This window comes from Scyliorhinus canicula, chromosome 26, assembly GCF_902713615.1.
Source record: "Scyliorhinus canicula chromosome 26, sScyCan1.1, whole genome shotgun sequence".
Lineage (NCBI taxonomy): Eukaryota > Metazoa > Chordata > Chondrichthyes > Carcharhiniformes > Scyliorhinidae > Scyliorhinus > Scyliorhinus canicula.
In genome coordinates this window covers 9,476,734-9,494,859 of record NC_052171.1, presented here as the reverse complement: position 1 = coordinate 9,494,859, position 18,126 = coordinate 9,476,734, and the positions used below count along the sequence as shown (strand labels likewise).

General features: G+C 54.4%; 1 protein-coding gene across 1 annotated transcript in view; it reads right to left on the bottom strand.

Moving 5' to 3' along the window:
- The window catches only part of LOC119957549 (rab11 family-interacting protein 1-like), a 38,004-nt gene that overhangs the window by 7,998 nt on the left and 11,880 nt on the right, over window positions 1–18,126 (bottom strand). Inside the window, 4 exon segments of the mRNA XM_038785696.1 lie at window positions 2,659–4,527; window positions 9,121–9,902; window positions 9,904–9,965; window positions 13,954–14,405. Coding sequence (XP_038641624.1) covers window positions 2,659–4,527; window positions 9,121–9,902; window positions 9,904–9,965; window positions 13,954–14,405 — 3,165 coding nt within the window.

Here is an 18,126-nt window from a genome sequence, read left to right as displayed (position 1 = left end):
ATGAAAATACTTGGAGGCGGGACTAAGCGGAGCGCAATGGCCTCCTTCGGGAAGGCACGGCGGCGCAGTGGTTAGCACTGCTGCCTCACGGCGCCGAGGTCCCAGGTTCGATCCCGGCCCTGGGTCACTGTCCGTGTGGAGTTTGCACATTCTCCCCGTGTCTGCGTGGGTCTCACCCCCACACAACCCAAAGGTGTGCGGTGTAGGTGGACTGGCCATGCTAAATTGCCCCTTAATTGGGAAAAAAAAAGAATTACAGCACCTCGACAGTATTTTGCGGATAGTCAGAAGCTTTTGCCCAGGGTAGAGGGGTCAGTTACTAGGGTAAAAAGATTAAAGGCGATGTGCGAGGGACATTTTTTTTTTTTACACAGAGGGTAGTGGGTGCCTGGAACTCGCTGCCGGAGGAGGTGGTGGAAGCAGGGACGATAGTGACGTTTAAGGGGCATCTTGACAAATACATGAATAGGATGGGAATAGAGGGATACGGACCCCGGAAGCGTAGAAGATTTTAGGGTAGACGGCACAGCCTTGGAGGGCCGAAGGGCCTGTTCCTGTACTGTTCTCTGTTCCGTACTCTACCCTTCTGATACCAGTCGAAGATCCCCGCAGTCTGGCAGTGACGTCCATCCTGTAGTTATACCTGACATTTTCAATGAATAATTAGCACCCCTCAAAGCCCAGAGATGCAATGAAAGCGACATTTGCCAAAGTCCCTGAAGTCTGAACACCTCGTCGATATTATGCATCCTAGTAATAATGTTGATGGAAAAGCACACCAAATTATGACCAGTGACACTGGACTTCAAAATAAGCCCCGATTGTTATCTAGAAAAATGGACACACAGGCCCCTGACCTAATGGCTGCTGGGTGATTCTTTAGAAGACAATGGAACCCACCCTGTAACCAGACAGGGTTTTCCTTAAAGCCTTCAGAAACCAATTGTCATCTCTGGTGGAGACAATGGCCACCACATCGAGAGATTCCCTATGTAGCACCCAAATAGGTTTTTTTTCTTTTGCGGCTTCTTCCTCCACACTTGGGATCGACAAAGAACGGGTTAAAAGTGCCCCCCCCCTGTTGTCTGTCGGGGTGAGCCTTCTTTGAGAATAAAATGCTGGAGTTTTTGACACACAAGTCAAAGCCAGAACAAAGAACAAAGAAATTTACATCACAGGAACAGGCCCTTCGGCCCTCCCAGCCTGCGCCGATCCAGATCCTTTATCTAAACCTGTCTTCTATTTTCCAAGGCCTACTTCCCTCTGTTGCCGCCCGTTCATATAGTGAGCACACTCGCAGTTCCGCCTGATAATAGCCCTTACGCAGGTGGAGCTCAATCTCTCTCTCTCTGACTGTGGAAGTCAGCAAAGGATCACAGAGAGGAACTTTCTTTGTGAAACTGCAGAACACTGAAATCGCAGAACCGATTGTTCGTCTGTTGAAGTCAGCTCTACGGGAATCTCTAATTGAGACAGGCGCAACGCTCTACTCCTCGTGAGTCAAGGACGGTTCTTGAAAAAAATACCTACTTACTCTGAACTCAGTTCTGTCTTCTAATCTGTGTGAACGCCGATGCATGATTTGCCATTTTCTGGCCTTCAGTAATTAGCAAACTCACTATCTTTAATTTAAATTGATACCTTTTAAAACATACAAGAGCCGGTTTAGCTCAGTGGGCTAGACAGCTGGTTTGCGATGCAGAACAAGGCCAGCAGGGCGGGTTCTATTCCCGTACCAGCTGAGAATTCTGAATTCTCCCTCAGTGTACCCGAACAGGCGCGGAATGTGGCGACTAGGGGCTTTTCACAGTAACTTCATTGCAGTGTGAATGTAAGCCGACTTGTGACACTAAAGATTATTTATTTATAAATGCTGGGTATGGGGGAATAAAAGGGATTCTTTATAAGATTAAAATCTTCTCACAACCAACAAGAGAGGGTTGAATAAAGACAGGGAGCAAATTCATCCTAGAACCCCTACAGTGCAGAAGGAGGCCATTCGGCCCATTGGGTCTGCACCGACCCTCCGAAGGAGTACCCCAACTAGGCCCATATCCCCGTCCAATCCCCGTACATCACCCAACATTTTGGACACTAAGGGGCAATTTAGCCTGGCCAATCCACCTAACCTGCACATCTTTGGACTGTGGGAGGAAACCGGAGCACCCGGAGGAAACCCACGCAGACATAGGGGAGAACGTTGAGACTCCACACAGTCACCCAAGACCGGAATCAAATCTGGATCCCTGGCGCTGTCAGGCAGCAGTTCTGACTGCTGTGCAAGCCACCGTACCTCCTCACCTGGGGCTGTAATTAATTTGGGGGGTATCCCAGCCTGGCGTACCTTACCCAGGGTGGGTCGCAACAGCATTAAAAGTCCCCGGGCAGAAGTTGCCCCGTAACCTCTTCCCCAGCCCGCTCTCGCCCGCCCCAGACATCTGCTTCGAGAACTGGTCAATGGCCAAACGAGAAGGAACAGCCAACTAGGCTTGACGTCAACCAGCAAAAGAAGGCAGCAATTGGGGGGGGGGGGAAAGAGGGGGGTGGGGAAAAAAAAATCCCGGCGCCGATGGGAGCGAGGGGGAGGATTTTCAAAGCCAGCTCGTTTCAATCAAAGCCCCCCCCCCCCCCCACCCCCCCAAGCTAACTGAAGCTCACCTGTGTCTCGAAGAGACCGCCGACCCACTGCTCTGTGACTGGATTGGCTGTGTCTCCGTCGGCGAAACCCGGGCCTGAAACGGCCTCTTCTGGTCAGAGCGTTCCACTTCAGGAGGATTCCCTGCAGGTGTCCTGACCGAGCAAAGGCCTGCAGTCAAAGGAGGCGTGGACTGAGGGAGAGGAGGCGGAGACGCAGATGGAGGCAGGGGAGAAGGAAGGCAAGGCCTGGTGGAGGAGGCCGAAGGGCAAGGGGGAGAGGCTTGGGCAGAGAGGAGAGGAACTGCAACTGAGCTTCCGGATGTTTCCGGCTTGCGTTCTATGGAAGATTCTTCACTCGAGCTCAGGGTGAAATGGTCCGAGGAATCTGGTTTGGTTAACAGATCGTCGGCAGGCGGGAACCCCATGGATATTTCCACATCTTCACTTCTTCTATCACCGAGCGCCGGACTCATATCAAAAGGGCCCCCCTCCTCGGTGACGATCCTGTCACCCGTGGGTGCGCTGACTGGCGCCTCCTGCACCCCAAAGTTGCCACCTGTGCTCCTTCCCGTCGCCCCGGGTTGCAAAGCACCCAGGCGTTCCAAGTCAGCGATGTGGTCTTCGATTGGATCAGGAGGAGGAGTGTGGCCGAGCATTTCGTGAGCCAGCAAGTTGGTGGCGGGTTCGAACAGAGGCGGCGGCGATTCCAGCCAACCCGTCTTCCCGGCAGCGTGCGTTGCCCGTCCGCCCCCCGCGGAATCTTCCACCTTCACCGGCAGGTCACCAGTTTCCACCTCCGCCACGGGGTAACCATGGGCACCGCCCTCGTAGGCGCAGCGGGTGGAGATGGCGGACGGTCGATCTGCAATCCCACTCGGGGTCAAACTCCGCTCGTTTTCCTCTTGGCCGCCGGTTAAGGAATCCTGGTCGGGGGACCCCAGTCCCGGAGCAAAATCGGCGTCGCCAACCTCGGGGGTCGCTGTTAGTGGTTGGACCCCGTAGTCGGTGCCCCCTTCACAAGGCGGCAGATCCTCGCCGGGAATTTCCTCAGGGGGATGGGACGAGTCGTCGGTAACGGTAACCCGAGGAACATTCCTGGGAGCTGGAGTGGGCGGAAGCTTCCGGATCTCGGCGGAGAGTGGCTCCGGATTCAACGCGCCCTCCGGACCGGGCACCCTACTCCTCAACGGCACCTCAGGTGGAATTATGGAAACGCTAGTCTCTGATGGAGGGGAGGAGACAGGATGGAGGGAAGGTTCTGGTCCCTGAGACGTGTTGGCTGGGGAATCACCGAGCTCACAGCTGCTGCGTGGGGGCTGTCGTTCACGAGTCACCTTCCCGTCCTCCTGGCCACTTTCCAAATTGCACTGCAGGCCGGCGGCTGCCGGCCCCTGATCTCCGGAGAAACCTTCGCATTCCTCAACTTGCTCAGCGGAGGCGGCGTTTACGGAGGAACTCTTCCCAGCCAGTTCTTGAAGCAGGGCTCGAGCGGACTGCTTCGGCGCCCCCCGCGATTCGCCCCCAGCAGGCCGCGCGCCGGGGGAGCCGCTCGCCTCGCCGTCCGAAGACCGTGAAGACAGCGAAGAGGAGCTGGAGCTCGGAAGAGGGGGCAAGCGGGCATCGTCGGGTTCTTCCACAGGCGGAGGGGGCGAGGCCAGGGGCTGGCACTTGGAATCCGGCGAGGACCTTGCGGGCGAGACGTCCAGGAGCATGGCGGGTGGGCTGTAGGCCACGTGGAGGCTGGCAAAGTTGGAGTTCCTCGCCCCCTCAGTCGCCGCCGCCACCACTGGAGGAGGTGGTGGGCTAGGGGAGTCGGCTGAGGCAGAAGGGAAGGGAGGAGAGGGGGGAGCTAAAGGTGACATGGTTTCAGCCTTCGGAGACACTTCCAATCTGAAAAAAGGACAGAAGACTGGTCAGAGACCCATGGCGCCGTAGCGAAGCATCTTGGTCTTTGGTGGGGTTTTACAGGCGGGGTCGGAGCTCAACTATTAGGCAGTAAATGCTCTATTCTTTCCATCCACTATTACACTCCGTAGCTCCTGCTCGACACCCGGCAAAAGGTCCACAAATTTAATTGGGAGAGGGGGGGGATTGCAACACTCCGCGGAACAAAGGAATCCTTGAACACGAACCATAAAAAGCTACAGCGCCGACACAGAAAGCGATTAGGAGGACAAATGGAGGGGGGGGGGCACGGTAGCGTAGAGGTTAGCCCTGCTGCCTCACGGCACCGAGGACCCGGGTTCAATCCCGGCTCTGGGTCACTGTCCGTGTGGAGTTTGTACATTCTCCCCGTGTCTGCGTGGGTTTCACCCCCACGACCCAAAGATGTGCAGGGTGGGTGGGTTGGCCTACGCTAAATTGTAAGAAATTTAACTTATGGAGTCGGCCAAAATTCAATTGCCTCAGATAATCTTAATCACAATGGCCGCTGCGGATATTGCCGTTAAGTAATAGGAGCAAGGAGCAGGCCATTCAGCCCCTCGAGTCTGCGCCGCCATTCAAAAAGATAATTGACGTCAACTCAACCCGTTCGTCAGGCCAAATTGACACCCAAACATCGTTTCGATCCCCGTCTCGAGGATACCCGTATGACTGGGTGTCCGGGGTAGGGAATTCCGAAGATTCAGAACCTTCCGGTGTGATGACATTCCTCCTCAGCTCAGCCCCATTCTGAGACAGTGTCCTCTCGACCCCAGAGTCCCCAGCCAACGATAAACACGTTCTGGGCACCTCCTTCCTTCTCTCCCGCCCCCCCCCCCCACCGCCCCAAAGGAGTGGCTATGTCTCAATGAGTAAAGTCTTGGGAGTTTGGGACCAGTCCACCCAATCCCGCCTCCTGAACAATCCCAGGAGCCAATCCGAGTGAACCTCTGTCTCAGCGAACACTCCTCAGGATTGGCTCCGAGGCAGAAGCGGAGGAAAACGATCGCAAAGCAGGACTGTACAGACGGACTCAGGCACTTAACACGAGTGAAAGCCACCAACAGACAGACAAAGTGTGGAGCCGGGATTTTCTACAGTGAAAAAGAGTGACATCAATTCCTAATTGTACAAGGCTGAGGAGGATCATCATTCTTGCAGTGGTGGGTAGTCCTCAGGCTATATCTCCTGTACTTGGTGCCTGTTCAGTTGTCCTAAAGATGGGGTGATCGAGAGCGTGACGACGAATGATTGGGCAACCCCTATCGTTCCTGTTATCAAGCCAGATGGTTCAGTAAGAGCCACCATCTTGGGCCTTTTCCAGCAGGGAAGGGGCAGGAAGGTCACTGGAGATGCCGCCAACAGGCTACGGAGGCCGACACACCAACGCATGTTGGCAGTCGTATCAATACACGCCAACTGGGCAAAGGGGGCATCAAAAAACATTGCCTCACTATTCCACGCAGGCAGCTTTGGAGACGCCCCACGGAAAATGCCAACCACCCGGGTCCTACTTATACAGAAAACTGTCACAAGTCAACTGGGCCAAAGCCACCCACTCAAGCTGGACTGGATAACTAGACTAATTCCTGAGCCTTGGACTCACCCCACAGGCTGTGTACGCCCTGTGCCAGCAGAGTTTCACAGCTCCCGACAAACACAATGGAAACTTTGGATTGTGGGGGCAGTGGCGATACGCTTGGTGCCCTTCCGAATGGACAGGAAGAGTCAACCATGCAGGGTGGGCGTGGAGTCATGAAGTTGAACGCACGATTGTGACGGAAAACGACAGCGTGGACGCTGAAAGGATATTTCCCCCTGTGGAGGAAACTGGGACGGGAGGAGACGGGGGAGAGGGGGAGTAGAGAGAGAGGGAGGACAGCGAGAGAGGGAGGACAGAGAGAGAGAGAGAGAGGGAGTACAGAGAGAGAGAGGGCGAGGGAGTACAGAGAGAGAGGGAGAGAGGGACGCGAAGAGAGAGAGGGAGTGCAGAGAGAGAGAGGGAGTGCAGAGAGAGAGGGACAGAGAGAGAGAGAGGGGAGTGCAGAGAGAGAGGGAGTGCAGAGAGAGAGGGAGAGAGAGAGAGAGAGAGAGGGAGTACAGGAGAGAGAGAGAGTGAGTGCAGAGAGAGAGAGAGAGGGAGTGCAGAGAGGGGGACAGAGAGAGAGAGGAGCAGAGAAGAGGAGGAGAGGTGACAGAGAGAGAGAGAGAGGGAGAGCAGAGAGAGAGGAGAGGGAGTGCAGAGAGAGAGAGAGGGATGAGAGAGGGACAGAGAGAGAGAGGGGACAGAGGAGAAGGGAGTACAGAGAGAGAGAGTGAGTGCAGAGAGAGAGAGGGAGTGCAGAGAGAGAAGACGAGTGCCGGAGAGAGTGACAGAGGAGAGAGATAGAGGGAGTACTAGAGGGAGTGCATAGAGAGAAGAGTTAGTTCAGAGAGAGAGGGAGAGAGAGAGAGAGAGGGGAGTGCAGAGAGAGGGAAAGAGAGAGAGGGAGTGCAGAGAGAGAGGGAGTACAGAAAGAGAGGGAGTGCAGAGAGAGAGAGAGGGAGAGAGAGAGAGAGAGAGAGAGAGAGTGCAGAGAGGGAGAAGAGAGAGAGGGAGTGCAGAGAGGAGGAGGACAGAGAGAGAGGAGTGCAGAGAGAGAGAGTGCAGAGTGGGAGAGTGCAGAGAGAGAGAGGGAGTGAGAGAGAGAGAGGGAGAGAGAGAGAGAGAGAGAGAGAGAGTGCAGAGAGAGAGGGAGGACAGAGAGAGAGAGAGGGAGGCCAGAGGAGTTTTCGCACAGCAGTCCGAGGGATGAGGGATTCCAGATCGGTGGAGGGATTGGCAAAGTCAGGACCGTTCTGCGTGGAACAGAGTAGTTTAAAAGGCGACAGAATAGAGGCTTTTCCAAGATGGTGAGGGGTTTCGATAGAGTCGATACTGGGGAAATTATCCTCTCTGGTGAGTGGGTCACGGAATGAAAACAAGGCCGGGATTGGACATGAGGAGAAGCACTTTCACTCAGAGGGAACTGTTGGGATTCTGGAATGTTCCACCTGAAAAGATGGCAGAAGCTAACCCCATAAATCATTTGACGAGAGAGTTGGACAGGTAATCGAGGCAGAGGAACTCTCAATGCGGGAGGGGTGGGAAACCAAGCACGATTGTCCTTCCCCAGAGCCAGCACAGACGATGGGCCGAATGGTCTCCGTCCGTATCCCAAGTGGCGACAATTTTCTAATCAGTGTGATCTGATTACTGATCGAAAAATAATCGGCCGCAACATTTTATTTCTAATTGGTCCATGGCTTTTGTCAACCAATCAGAGCGCGTAAAACCGAGCATGGTCCCACCCATCGAGAGAGAGATGATCATCCTGCAACACGTGGGAAAAGTCGCAGGGTGCAGTTGTATAGAACCTTAGTTAGGCCACACTTGGGAATATTGCGCACAATTCTGGTTGCCACACTACCAGAAGGATGTGGAGGCTTTGGAGAGGGTGCAGAGGAGGTTTACCAGGATGTTGCCTGGTCTGGAGGGTGTTAGCTATGGGGAGAGGCTGAATAGACTCGGACTGTTTTCATTAGAAAGACGGAGGTTGAGGGGCGACCTGATAGAGGCCTACAAGATTATGAGGGGCATGGATAGAGTGGATGGGCAGGCACTCTTTCCCAGGGTGGAGGGGTCACTCACCAGGGGGCATAGGTTTAAGGTCCGTGGGGCAAAGTTTAGAGGAGATGTGGGAGGCAGGTTTTTTACACAGAGGGTGGTGAGAGCCTGGAACGCGTTGCCAGGGGAGGTTGTGGAAGCCGATACATTAACGGCCTTCAAAAGGCATCCTGACAAACACATGCATAGGATGGGGATAGAGGGATACGGCACAAGGAAGGGCTGAGGGGTTTGGCAAAGGTTGGTATCATGACCAGGTACAGGCTTGGAGGGCCGAAGGGCCTGTTCCTGTGCTGTATTGTTCTTTGTTCTAAAGCTCTCCACCCATAGCAGACGCAGGCAGACATTACCATGCGGACTAGGAGAGAGAGGGGGCGCTATGACCCCTCGAGCCTGCTCTGCCATTCAATCCAATCAAAGCCCCCGTACAACTGTCGCAAGACCTCTTCTCCAACCCCCCCCCCCCTGCAATAAAGGCCAATTTCCTTCCCAAATCGATTCCTGTGCCTGCCTCCCTTTTACAAGTGGACCCAAATCCCTCCGACCGTCAACTTGTGAAACTTTCACCCCTTTTCTTAAAGCTGTCCTGCCCACCAGAGTGAATAGGCCCTAGCCTCCTCCCAGTCATTATACCCCAGCCGCCATCTTGTTGCCCACAATGCATTGCATCGAATGGCAACCTCACGGGTTCCGTTGTTCTATGAAGGGCAAGTGCAGCTCCTCCATCACAGCCCCCCCCCCCCCCCCCCCCCCCCCGCCCCCAGCACACCTCGATCAATCCCTCACAGAAAAGCAAACGAAGGAGCAACAACAGCCAGATGGGACACGGGGCGGTAGCTTACTTGCACAACGACATGGCCAGCAGACTCGAGACCGAAACGAGACCCGTTTGGACAGCGCACCGCGGAGCTTACTTGGGTTTGATGGCCGCCGTCCTGCTGGACCACACCGACATACCGGGCGGCCACTTCGCCTCCTCGCCGTGGGCGTCGAAGGGGTTGCGGGGTTCCTTCGCTTCGGGACCCTTTACGGCCTCCGTCTTTCTGGGGAAGAAAGACATCAAGCCCCCTCGCTTGGTCTCCTCCTTCTTGGTCGTCTGCTCGGCGTTTGACACCTCGGCCTTTGACACCTCGACCTTTGACCCGGGATGTGCCGCCATTTTGTCCTCGTCATTGTCGAAGGGGTTGAGGGACCTGCCGCCCGTCGCGGGGGCACTATTGGTTTCGGCCTTTTGATCCATCCCTCTCTTCCCCGCTCCCGGAGCGCCGCCTTGCCGGCTGTCCGTCCCTTCCTTCACTCGGTCCGCTCGCTGGGGGTCGGACAGGTCGCTGGCGCTCCCCGATGCCCGGATCTCGGGCGGGGCTGGCGGTTTGGGCGCCTGCTCGCCGGGGCTAGTTCCCGGTGACGTCCGGGAAGGGGAAAGGGGGCCGCCGGGCTCCGGGGCGTCGGGGGAGAATCTGCCCGTCAGGTCTTCGGCAGACGGGTGGAATTGGCTGCTGTACAGCGGCCTGGGGTCGGTGCGCGGCTTGGGCGCCGCGGCGGCCTGGCTCGGCTCTTCGGTGTAGACGTGGCTGCCGTTGATGCAGAGGTTCGACTGGGACATGGGGTCACTCTTGGTCTTCAGGCCGCTGAAGAGCGAGAGGGCGTCCTTCCTCAGGTTCCCGGCCGAGGCGAAGTTCAGCTGCTTGGTGTCAGGCACTGGCCGCCCTCTTGTGGCTCATGATCTTTGGTACATACAAGGCCTTGTTCGAGATCTCCTCTACAAAAAACAAGAAAGAAAGAGGATGACAAAAGTTAATCTCTCAGTCATTTAATACCTTTAGCAGGAAACACATCCTGGGCCTTCAATGGTTAGGACGCTCGCTACCTGGTTGGGGGGGGGGGGGGGAGCGGTTTACCTCAGATGGTTGGTGATGCAGAGCGAGGCCAACAATGTGGGTTCAATTCCCGTACCGGCTGAGGTTATTCATGAAGGCCCGGCCTACTCAAAACTCGGCCCTCGCCTAAGGTGTGGTGAATCTCAGGTTCAATCAGCACCAGTCAGCTCTCCCCCCCCCCCCCCCTCAAACGGGAGAGCAGCCTCTGGTCGTCTGGGGCTATGGCGACTTTACTTGCTTCACCTTTGACATGGGTTGGACACAACCCCCCCCCCCCCCCCCCCCCCCTCCTCACACCACCCCCCACACCTGTGGAACAACTTCCGTTGAGCAAGGGGATCGAGAGATGCAAGGTAGGGCGGGCACGGTGGCGCAGTGGTTAGCGCTGCCATCTCACCCCCCCCCCCCCCTCTCCCCCCCACAACCCAAAGATGATTGGCCACGCTAAATTGCCCCTGGGAAAAGACGAATTGGGCGCTCTTAACTTTATAAAAGAAAGAGATTCAAGATGGCGAGCTGCAGTTCTGATATACACGGTGGCAGAACATGCTGGAGGGGCTGAATGGCCTCCTCCTGTCCTCTCTTGCTGTCTCCAGAATTGGGGCCGGGCGGCGGGGGGGGAGGTTACAATACGCGAAGTGGTAGAAGGGAGGGGGAAACGCACATCTGGGCAAAAATCAGAAAGATAAACCCACAGTTTAATAAGAGTTCACAAGCCCACGTCAGCAGTTCCTTAACCCGCTGACTCGCACTGGCCTAGATTCCTATCAGGTACAGCCCAAAGGTGGGAAAGATCCTGAAGGGTTCCGGTCTTTTGAGCCCAAAACACGACAGGGCGGGGCACAGTGCAGGAGGAGTATTGCTAAGCGCTTGTCAACCAGATTGAGCGAGACACACACCTCTCCCACCACGACTAAGGGACAAGATAGACAAGGTCTAGTGCTGACCGGGGAGAATGTGTTCACTTCCCCTATCGCATTCCAATTATCCAGTAAGACCTAGGGCCTGGTAGCTGACAGGCCGCGTCACCTCCTAGGTCGCCAAAATGCCACGTTAACGAATGCCTCTGAAAACGGTTCACACCGTCCGCACGAGACTGGTTTTCCTCGGGGCTGCACGGTGGCGCAGTGGGTTAGCACTGCTGCCTCACGGCGCCGAGGTTCCCAGGTTCGATCCCGGCTCTGGGTCAGTGTCCGTGCGGAGTTTGCACATTCTCCCCGTGTCTGCGTGGGTTTCGCCCCCACAACCCAAAGATGTGCAGAGTAGGTGGATTGGCCACGGCTAAATTGCCCCTTAATCGGAAAAAATGAATTGGGTACGCTAAATTTAGGGGAAGAACAGCTGATTTTCCTGGAAAGTTAAATACCTCAGCACCATTTTGAAACACCAACAATCTTCCTGTCAGAGCTTTGAAGCCATTCAGTCCATCAAGCCTATATTGGCTCTTTTTAAAGAAAGAATTCGGCAATTAGCGCCCCTCCCCCCTTCTCCGCTGCCTGACTTCCCAAAATCTTCCAAAGTTACGTGCTCAAGATATTCAGAACGATTCCAGCAATGCCTCGGGTTCAAAACAGAAATTCTCATCCCGACGTTCAAATCCACCCTTGTCCCTCTCCATCCCTCCGAGGCCCACCAACAACCTCCAAGCTTCTCCAATTCTAGTCTCTTGCGCACCCCACAACTAGTTTTCGTGGAGGGTCGGTCGTGTCTCACTGTTGTTTCGTGTCGGGGCAGCACGGTAGCATAGTGGTTAGCGTAAATGCTTCACAGCTACAGGGTCCCAGGTTCGATTCCGGCTGGGTCACTGTCTGTGCAGAGTCTGCACGTCCTCCCCGTGTGTGCGTGGGTTTCCTCCGGGTGCTCCGGTTTCCTCCCACAGTCCAAAGATGTGCGGGTTAGGTGAATTGGCCATGCTAAATTGCCCGTAGTGTCCTAAAAAGTAAGGTTAAGGGGGGGGGGGTTGTTGGGTTATGGGTATAGGGTGGATACGTGGGTTTGAGTAGGGTGATCATGGCTCGGCACAACATCGAGGGCCGGAGGGCCTGTTCTGTGCTGTACTGTTCTATGTTCTATGTTCTATAACTTGATAGAGTTTTCGAGGAGGTCACAAAGATGATTGATGCAGGTAGGGCAGTGGATGTTGTCTATATGGACTTCAGTAAGGCCTTTGACAAGATCCCTCATGGCAGACTGGTACAAAAGGTGAAGTCACACGGGATCAGGGGTGAGCTGGCAAGATGGATACAGAACTGGCTCGGTCATAGAAGGCAGAGAGTAGCAATGGAAGGGTGCTTGTCTGATTGGAGGGCTGTGACTAGTGGTGTTCCGCAGGGATCAGTGCTGGGACCTTTGCTGTTCGCAGTATATATAAATAATTTGGAGGAAAATGTAACTGGTCTGATTAGTAAGTTTGCAGACGACACAAAGGTTGGTGGAATTGCGGATAGCGATGAGGATTGTCAGAGGATACAGCAGGATTTAGATCGTTTGGAGACTTGGGCGGAGAGATGGCAGATGGAGTTTAATCCGGACAAATGTGAGGTAATGCATTTTGGAAGGTCTAATGCAGATAGGGAATATACAGTGAATGGTAGAACCCTGAATAGTATTGACAGTCAGAGAGATCTAGGTGTACAGGTCCACAGGTCACTGAAAGGGGCAACACAGGTGGAGAAGGTAGTCAAGAAGTCATACGGCATGCTTACCTTCATTGGCCAGGACATTGAGTATAAGAATTGGCAAGTCATGTTGCAGCTGTATAGAACCTTAGTTAGGCCACACTTGGGAGTATAGTGTTCAATTCTGGTCGCCACACTACCAGAAGGCTGTGGAGGCTTTAGAGAGGGTGCAGAAGAGATTTACCAGGATGTTGCCTGGTATGGTGGGCATTAGCTATGAGGGGAGGTTCAATAAACTCGGTTTGTTCTCACTGGAACGAAGGAGGTTGAGGGGTGACCTTATGGAGGTCTACAAAATTATGAGGGGCATAGACAGAGTGGATAGTCAGAGGCTTTTTCCCAGGGTAGAGGGGTCAATTACTCGGGGGCAGAGGTTTAAGGTGCGAGGGGCAAGGTTTAGAAGTGATGTATAAGGTAAGTTTCTTTTTTACACAGCGGGCAGCGGGTGCCTGGAACTCGCTGCCGGAGGAGGTGGTGGAAGCAGGGACGATAGTGACGTTTAAGGGGCATCTTGACAAATACATGAATAGGATGGGAATATAGAACAGTACAGCACAGAACAGGCCCTTCGGCCCTCGATGTTGTGCCGAACAATGATCACCCCACTTAAACCCACGTAACCCGTATACCCGTAACCCAACAATCCCCCCATTAACCTTACACTACGGGCAATTTAGCATGGCCAATCCACCTAACCCGCACATCTTTGGACTGTGGGAGGAAACCGGAGCACCCGGAGGAAACCCACGCGCACACGGGGAGGACGTGCAGACTCCACACAGACAGTGACCCAGCCGGGAATCGAACCTGGGAACCTGGAGCTGTGAAGCATTGATGCTAACCACCATGCTACCATGAGGCCCCCAAATAGAGGGATACGGACGCCGGAAGTGTAGAAGATTTTAGTTTAGACGGGCAGCATGGTCGGCACAGGATTGGAGGGCCGAATGGCCTGTTCCTGTGCTGTACTTTTTCTTTGTTCTAGTCTGACTATCCCCACCCCATCTGGGTCCGACGCTCCAGAATTCCCTCCCTCAAGTCTGTCCAAAGACGGGCAAGTCAAAACCCAAATCCTTGGCGGTAACACCCCCCCCACCCCGCCCCCAGACACAGGCGTGGTGCGCCGCGCTATTTCACTGTGGGAAAAGGCACTCGGCAAACACGACTGGTTTTCAGGAAGCCAAATGAATACCTTCGGCAGAGTCGTGCAGTTTTATTTCAGTGAAGTCTTCTTTGCCAAAGTCCTTGGCTTTCGATGAGTTCCCCGGTGAAATGGAGGGAGACGTGGGGATGACGGACATGGACTGGGAGAGGGACGTCCGCTGGAGGTTGGATTTTGGGAACAGCCGCTTGAGTTTAGATTTTTTCTTCTTCTCGGCGGCCGGGGCGGGCGCTGCATCGTCGTCGTCGCTGTCGCCCGGGGTGCCGATGCTGGGGACGATGGCGGACGCCGAATCGGAGAAGCCGTCTTTCTTCTTGCCCTTGAACTTGTCCTTCAGCCGCCCCAGAGTCGAGCGGGACTTGTCCTTCATGGACAGGTCAAACATGCTGGCCGTCATGTTGTTCCGGACGAAGCGGATGTCGGCCTCGATTTCCCCCCGCTCTTTCTCCTTCTTCCCATTCTTCGATTGAAGCTTGTGCCACCTGGCAAGAGGGAGGGGGGACAAAACCATTAGAAAAATCAACTCGCCCCCCCCCCCCCCCCCGGCAAAAAAAAATCATCCAACCTGAAATTCGGAGGCAGTAAAAAAAAGGGGGATGTGACTAAAATGGATGAGCTAGTTAATGCGGAGTTGGTGCAGTTTAGTGGAACAAGGTCAGTCAGGGGTCACCATAAAAGCTCCAACCTCTGGGGGTACCTAATGGCAGTGCTGGAACGGTTTGGGATTGGACCAAGATTTGTGAACTGGGTAATGTTATTATATAAGGAGCCAAAGGCGAGTGTCCGCACAAACAATATCAGCTCGAGATACTTCTCTCTCCACCGTGGGACAAGGCAGGGATGTCCTATGTCCCCCCCCCCCCCCCCCCCCCCCGCTGTTTGCGCTTGCGATTGAGCCGTTGGCCATCGCATTAAGAAGTTCGGGAGCATGGAAAGGAATAGTGAGGGGGGGGGGGGGGATAGAGCATAGGCTGTCCTTGTATGCCGACGACTTGCTGCTGTATGTGTCGGAGCCGAGTGCGTCGATAGGAGGAATATTGGAGTTGCTGCAGGTATTTGGGTCTTTCTCTGGGTACAAGCTGAACTTGGACAAGAGTGAGTATTTCGTGGTGTCTCAACCGGGGGTGGGGGGGCTGCCCTTCCGTAGGGCAGGGACCCACGTTAGGTATCTGGGGGTGCAGGTTGCCTGGGAGTGGGGAAGGCTTCGCAGATACAACATCACTAGTTTGGTGGGGAGAGTGAAAGCCGACCTGGCGAGGTGGGATGGTCTCCCTCTGTCACTGGCGGGTCGGGTGCAGGCGGTTAAAATGCCGCGATTTCTCTTTATTTTTCAATGCCGACCGATTTTCCTGCCAAAGTCCTTTTTCAGGGAGATTGAGGGAAGGATTACCTCGTTTATATGGGGAGGGAAGATGGCCAGAGTGAGGAAGGGGCTGCTACAGAGGGGAAGGCAGGCAGGGGGTTTGGGTCTCCCGAACCTGATGTACTACTGCTGGGCGGCGAATGTGGAGAAGGTGCGGAGCTGGGTCAGAGGGGTTGATTCCCAGTGGGTCAGAATGGAGGCGAGTTCGTGCAGGGGGTCGGGGCTGAAGGCACTAGCAACGGCCCCGCTCCCGATAGCTCCGGGGAAATACTCAGGGAGTCCGGTAGTAATAGCTTCATTGAAAATCTGGAGGCAGTTTCGGCAACACTTCAGGTTGGGGCAGGGTCGAGGGAAATGCCGATCCGGGAGAACCACAGATTTGAGCCGGGGAGGTGGGCGGAAGCTTTCGGAAATGGGAAGAGAAGGGGATTAAGGCTTTAAAAGATTAGTTTCCTCGGGGTCGATTTGCAGGATTGAGGGAGCTGGAAGCGAAGTATGGGCTGGAGCAGGGAGAAGTGTTTAGGTAGATGCAGGTTCGGGACTTTGCCAGGAAGGAGATACAGAGCTTCCCGGAGGAACCAGCCACGTTGTTGGAGGAGGTGCTGCTGACGGCAAGGGGACTGGAGAAGGGGACAGTGTCAGCGGTGTACGGAGCTATGTTGGAAAAGGATAAGGCACCACTGGAAGGAATCAAAGCAAAGTGGGAGGAAGAGTAGGGAGAGGGTGTGGAGGAGGGGGTCTGGTGTGAGGTGCTCCGGAGAGTGAATGCCTCCACCTCATGTGCGAGGTTGGGGCTGATACAGCTGAAGGTGGTGTACAGGGCACACCTCAAGGGCGAGGATGAGCCGATTCTTTGAAGGAGTAGAAGATGTGTGTGAATGTTGCTGGGGGGGGGGGGGGGGGGGGGGGGAAGCCGCTCATCACGTTCATATGTTTTGGTCCTGACCAAAGCTAGAGGATTACTGGAAGGAGGTGTTTAGGGTAATTTCCAAGGTAGTGCATGTGAAGCTGGACCCGGGCCCTCGGGAGGCCATATTCGGGGTGTCGGACCAGCCGGGGTTGGAAACGGGGCGCGGAGGCAGATGCTGCAGCCTTCGCCTCATTGATCGCCCGAAGGCGGATCCTGATGGGATGGAGAGCAGCCTCTCCACCTTGTGCCCTGGCGTGGCGGGGGGACCTGCTGGAATTCTTGACTCTTGAGAAGGTTAAGTTCGAACTGAGGGGAAGGATGGAGGGGTTCTACAATTCATAGGTGTTATTCATTATGGACTTTCAAGAACTAGATGGCATCGAACATTAGTTTGGGGGGGGGCGGGGGGGGAGGGGGGCTGTGTGTGTTGAAGATTGCATTTGTTGATGTTACCATGCGGGCTGACGTCTGGGCATGGTGGGAGGGTGGGATCGTTGTTACTGTTTGGGGCCTCACGGTAGCATGGTGGTTAGCATCAATGCTTCACAGCTCCAGGGTCCCAGGTTCGATTCCCGGCTTGGGTCACTGTCTGTGTGGAGTCTGCACGTCCTCCCTGTGTGTGCGTGGGTTTCCTCCGGGTGCTCCAGTTTCCTCCCACAGTCCAAAGATGTGCAGGTTAGGTGGATTGGCCATGATAAATTGCCCGTAGTGTAAGGTTAATGGGGGGATTGTTGGGTTACGGGTTACGTGGGTTTAAGTGGGGTGATCATTGCTCGGCACAACATCGAGGGCCGAAGGGCCTGTTCTGTGCTGTACTGTTCTATGTTCTATGTTATGGGGTTTGAGATATTTGTTGTTGGTTATTGATTGTTGTTGGGTGTAAATTCGGGAGAAAAATTGTGAAAAAGGAGGAGAATAAAAATATATTTTTTAAAAAGCTCCAACCTCTTTGTCGAGGTCAATGGCACTGTTTTCTTACTATTTTATATAAATTTAGAGTACCCAACTCATTGTTTTTCTAATTAAGGGGCAATTTAGCGTGGCTAATCCACCTACCCTCCACATTTTTGGGTTGTGGGGGTGAAACCCACGCAGACACGGGGAGAATGAGCAAACGAATAATGACGAGTCCGAATACAGGAGGGAGATAGAGAACCTGGTGGAGTGGTGCAGCGACAACAATCTCTCCCTCAATGCCGGCACAACTGAAGAGATGGTCATTGACTTCAGGAAGCAAAGTACTGTACACACCCCTGTCAGCATCAACAGGGCCGAGGTGGAGATGGTTGGCAGTTTCAAATTCCTAGGGGTGCACATCACCAATAATCTGTCCTGGTCCACCCACGTTGACGCGACCATCAAGAAAGCACAACAGCGCCTATACTTCCTCAGGAAACTAAGGAAATTCGGCATGTCCACATTAACCCTCACTAACTTTTACAGATGCACCAGAGAAAGTATCCTATCTGGCTGCATCACAGCCTGGTATGGCAACTGCTCGGCCCAGGACCGCAAGGAACTTCAGAGAGTCGTGAACACAGCCCAGTGCACCACACAAACCTGCCTCCCATCCATTGACTCCATCTACACCTCCCGCTGCCTGGGGAAAGCGGGCAGCATAATCAAAGACCCCTCCCACCCGGCTTACTCACTCTTCCAACTTCTTCCATCGGGCAGGAAATACAGAAGTCTGAGAACACGCACGAACAGACTCAAAAACAGCTTCTTCCCCACTGTCACCAGACTCCTAAATGACCCTCTTATGGACTGACTTCATTAACACTACATCCCTGTATGCTTCATCCGATGCCGATGCTTATGTAGTTACATTGTAAACCTTGTGTTGCCCTATTATGTATTTTCCTTTATTCCCTTTTCTTCCCATGTACTGAATGATCTGTTGAGCTGCTCGCAGAAATATACTTTTCAC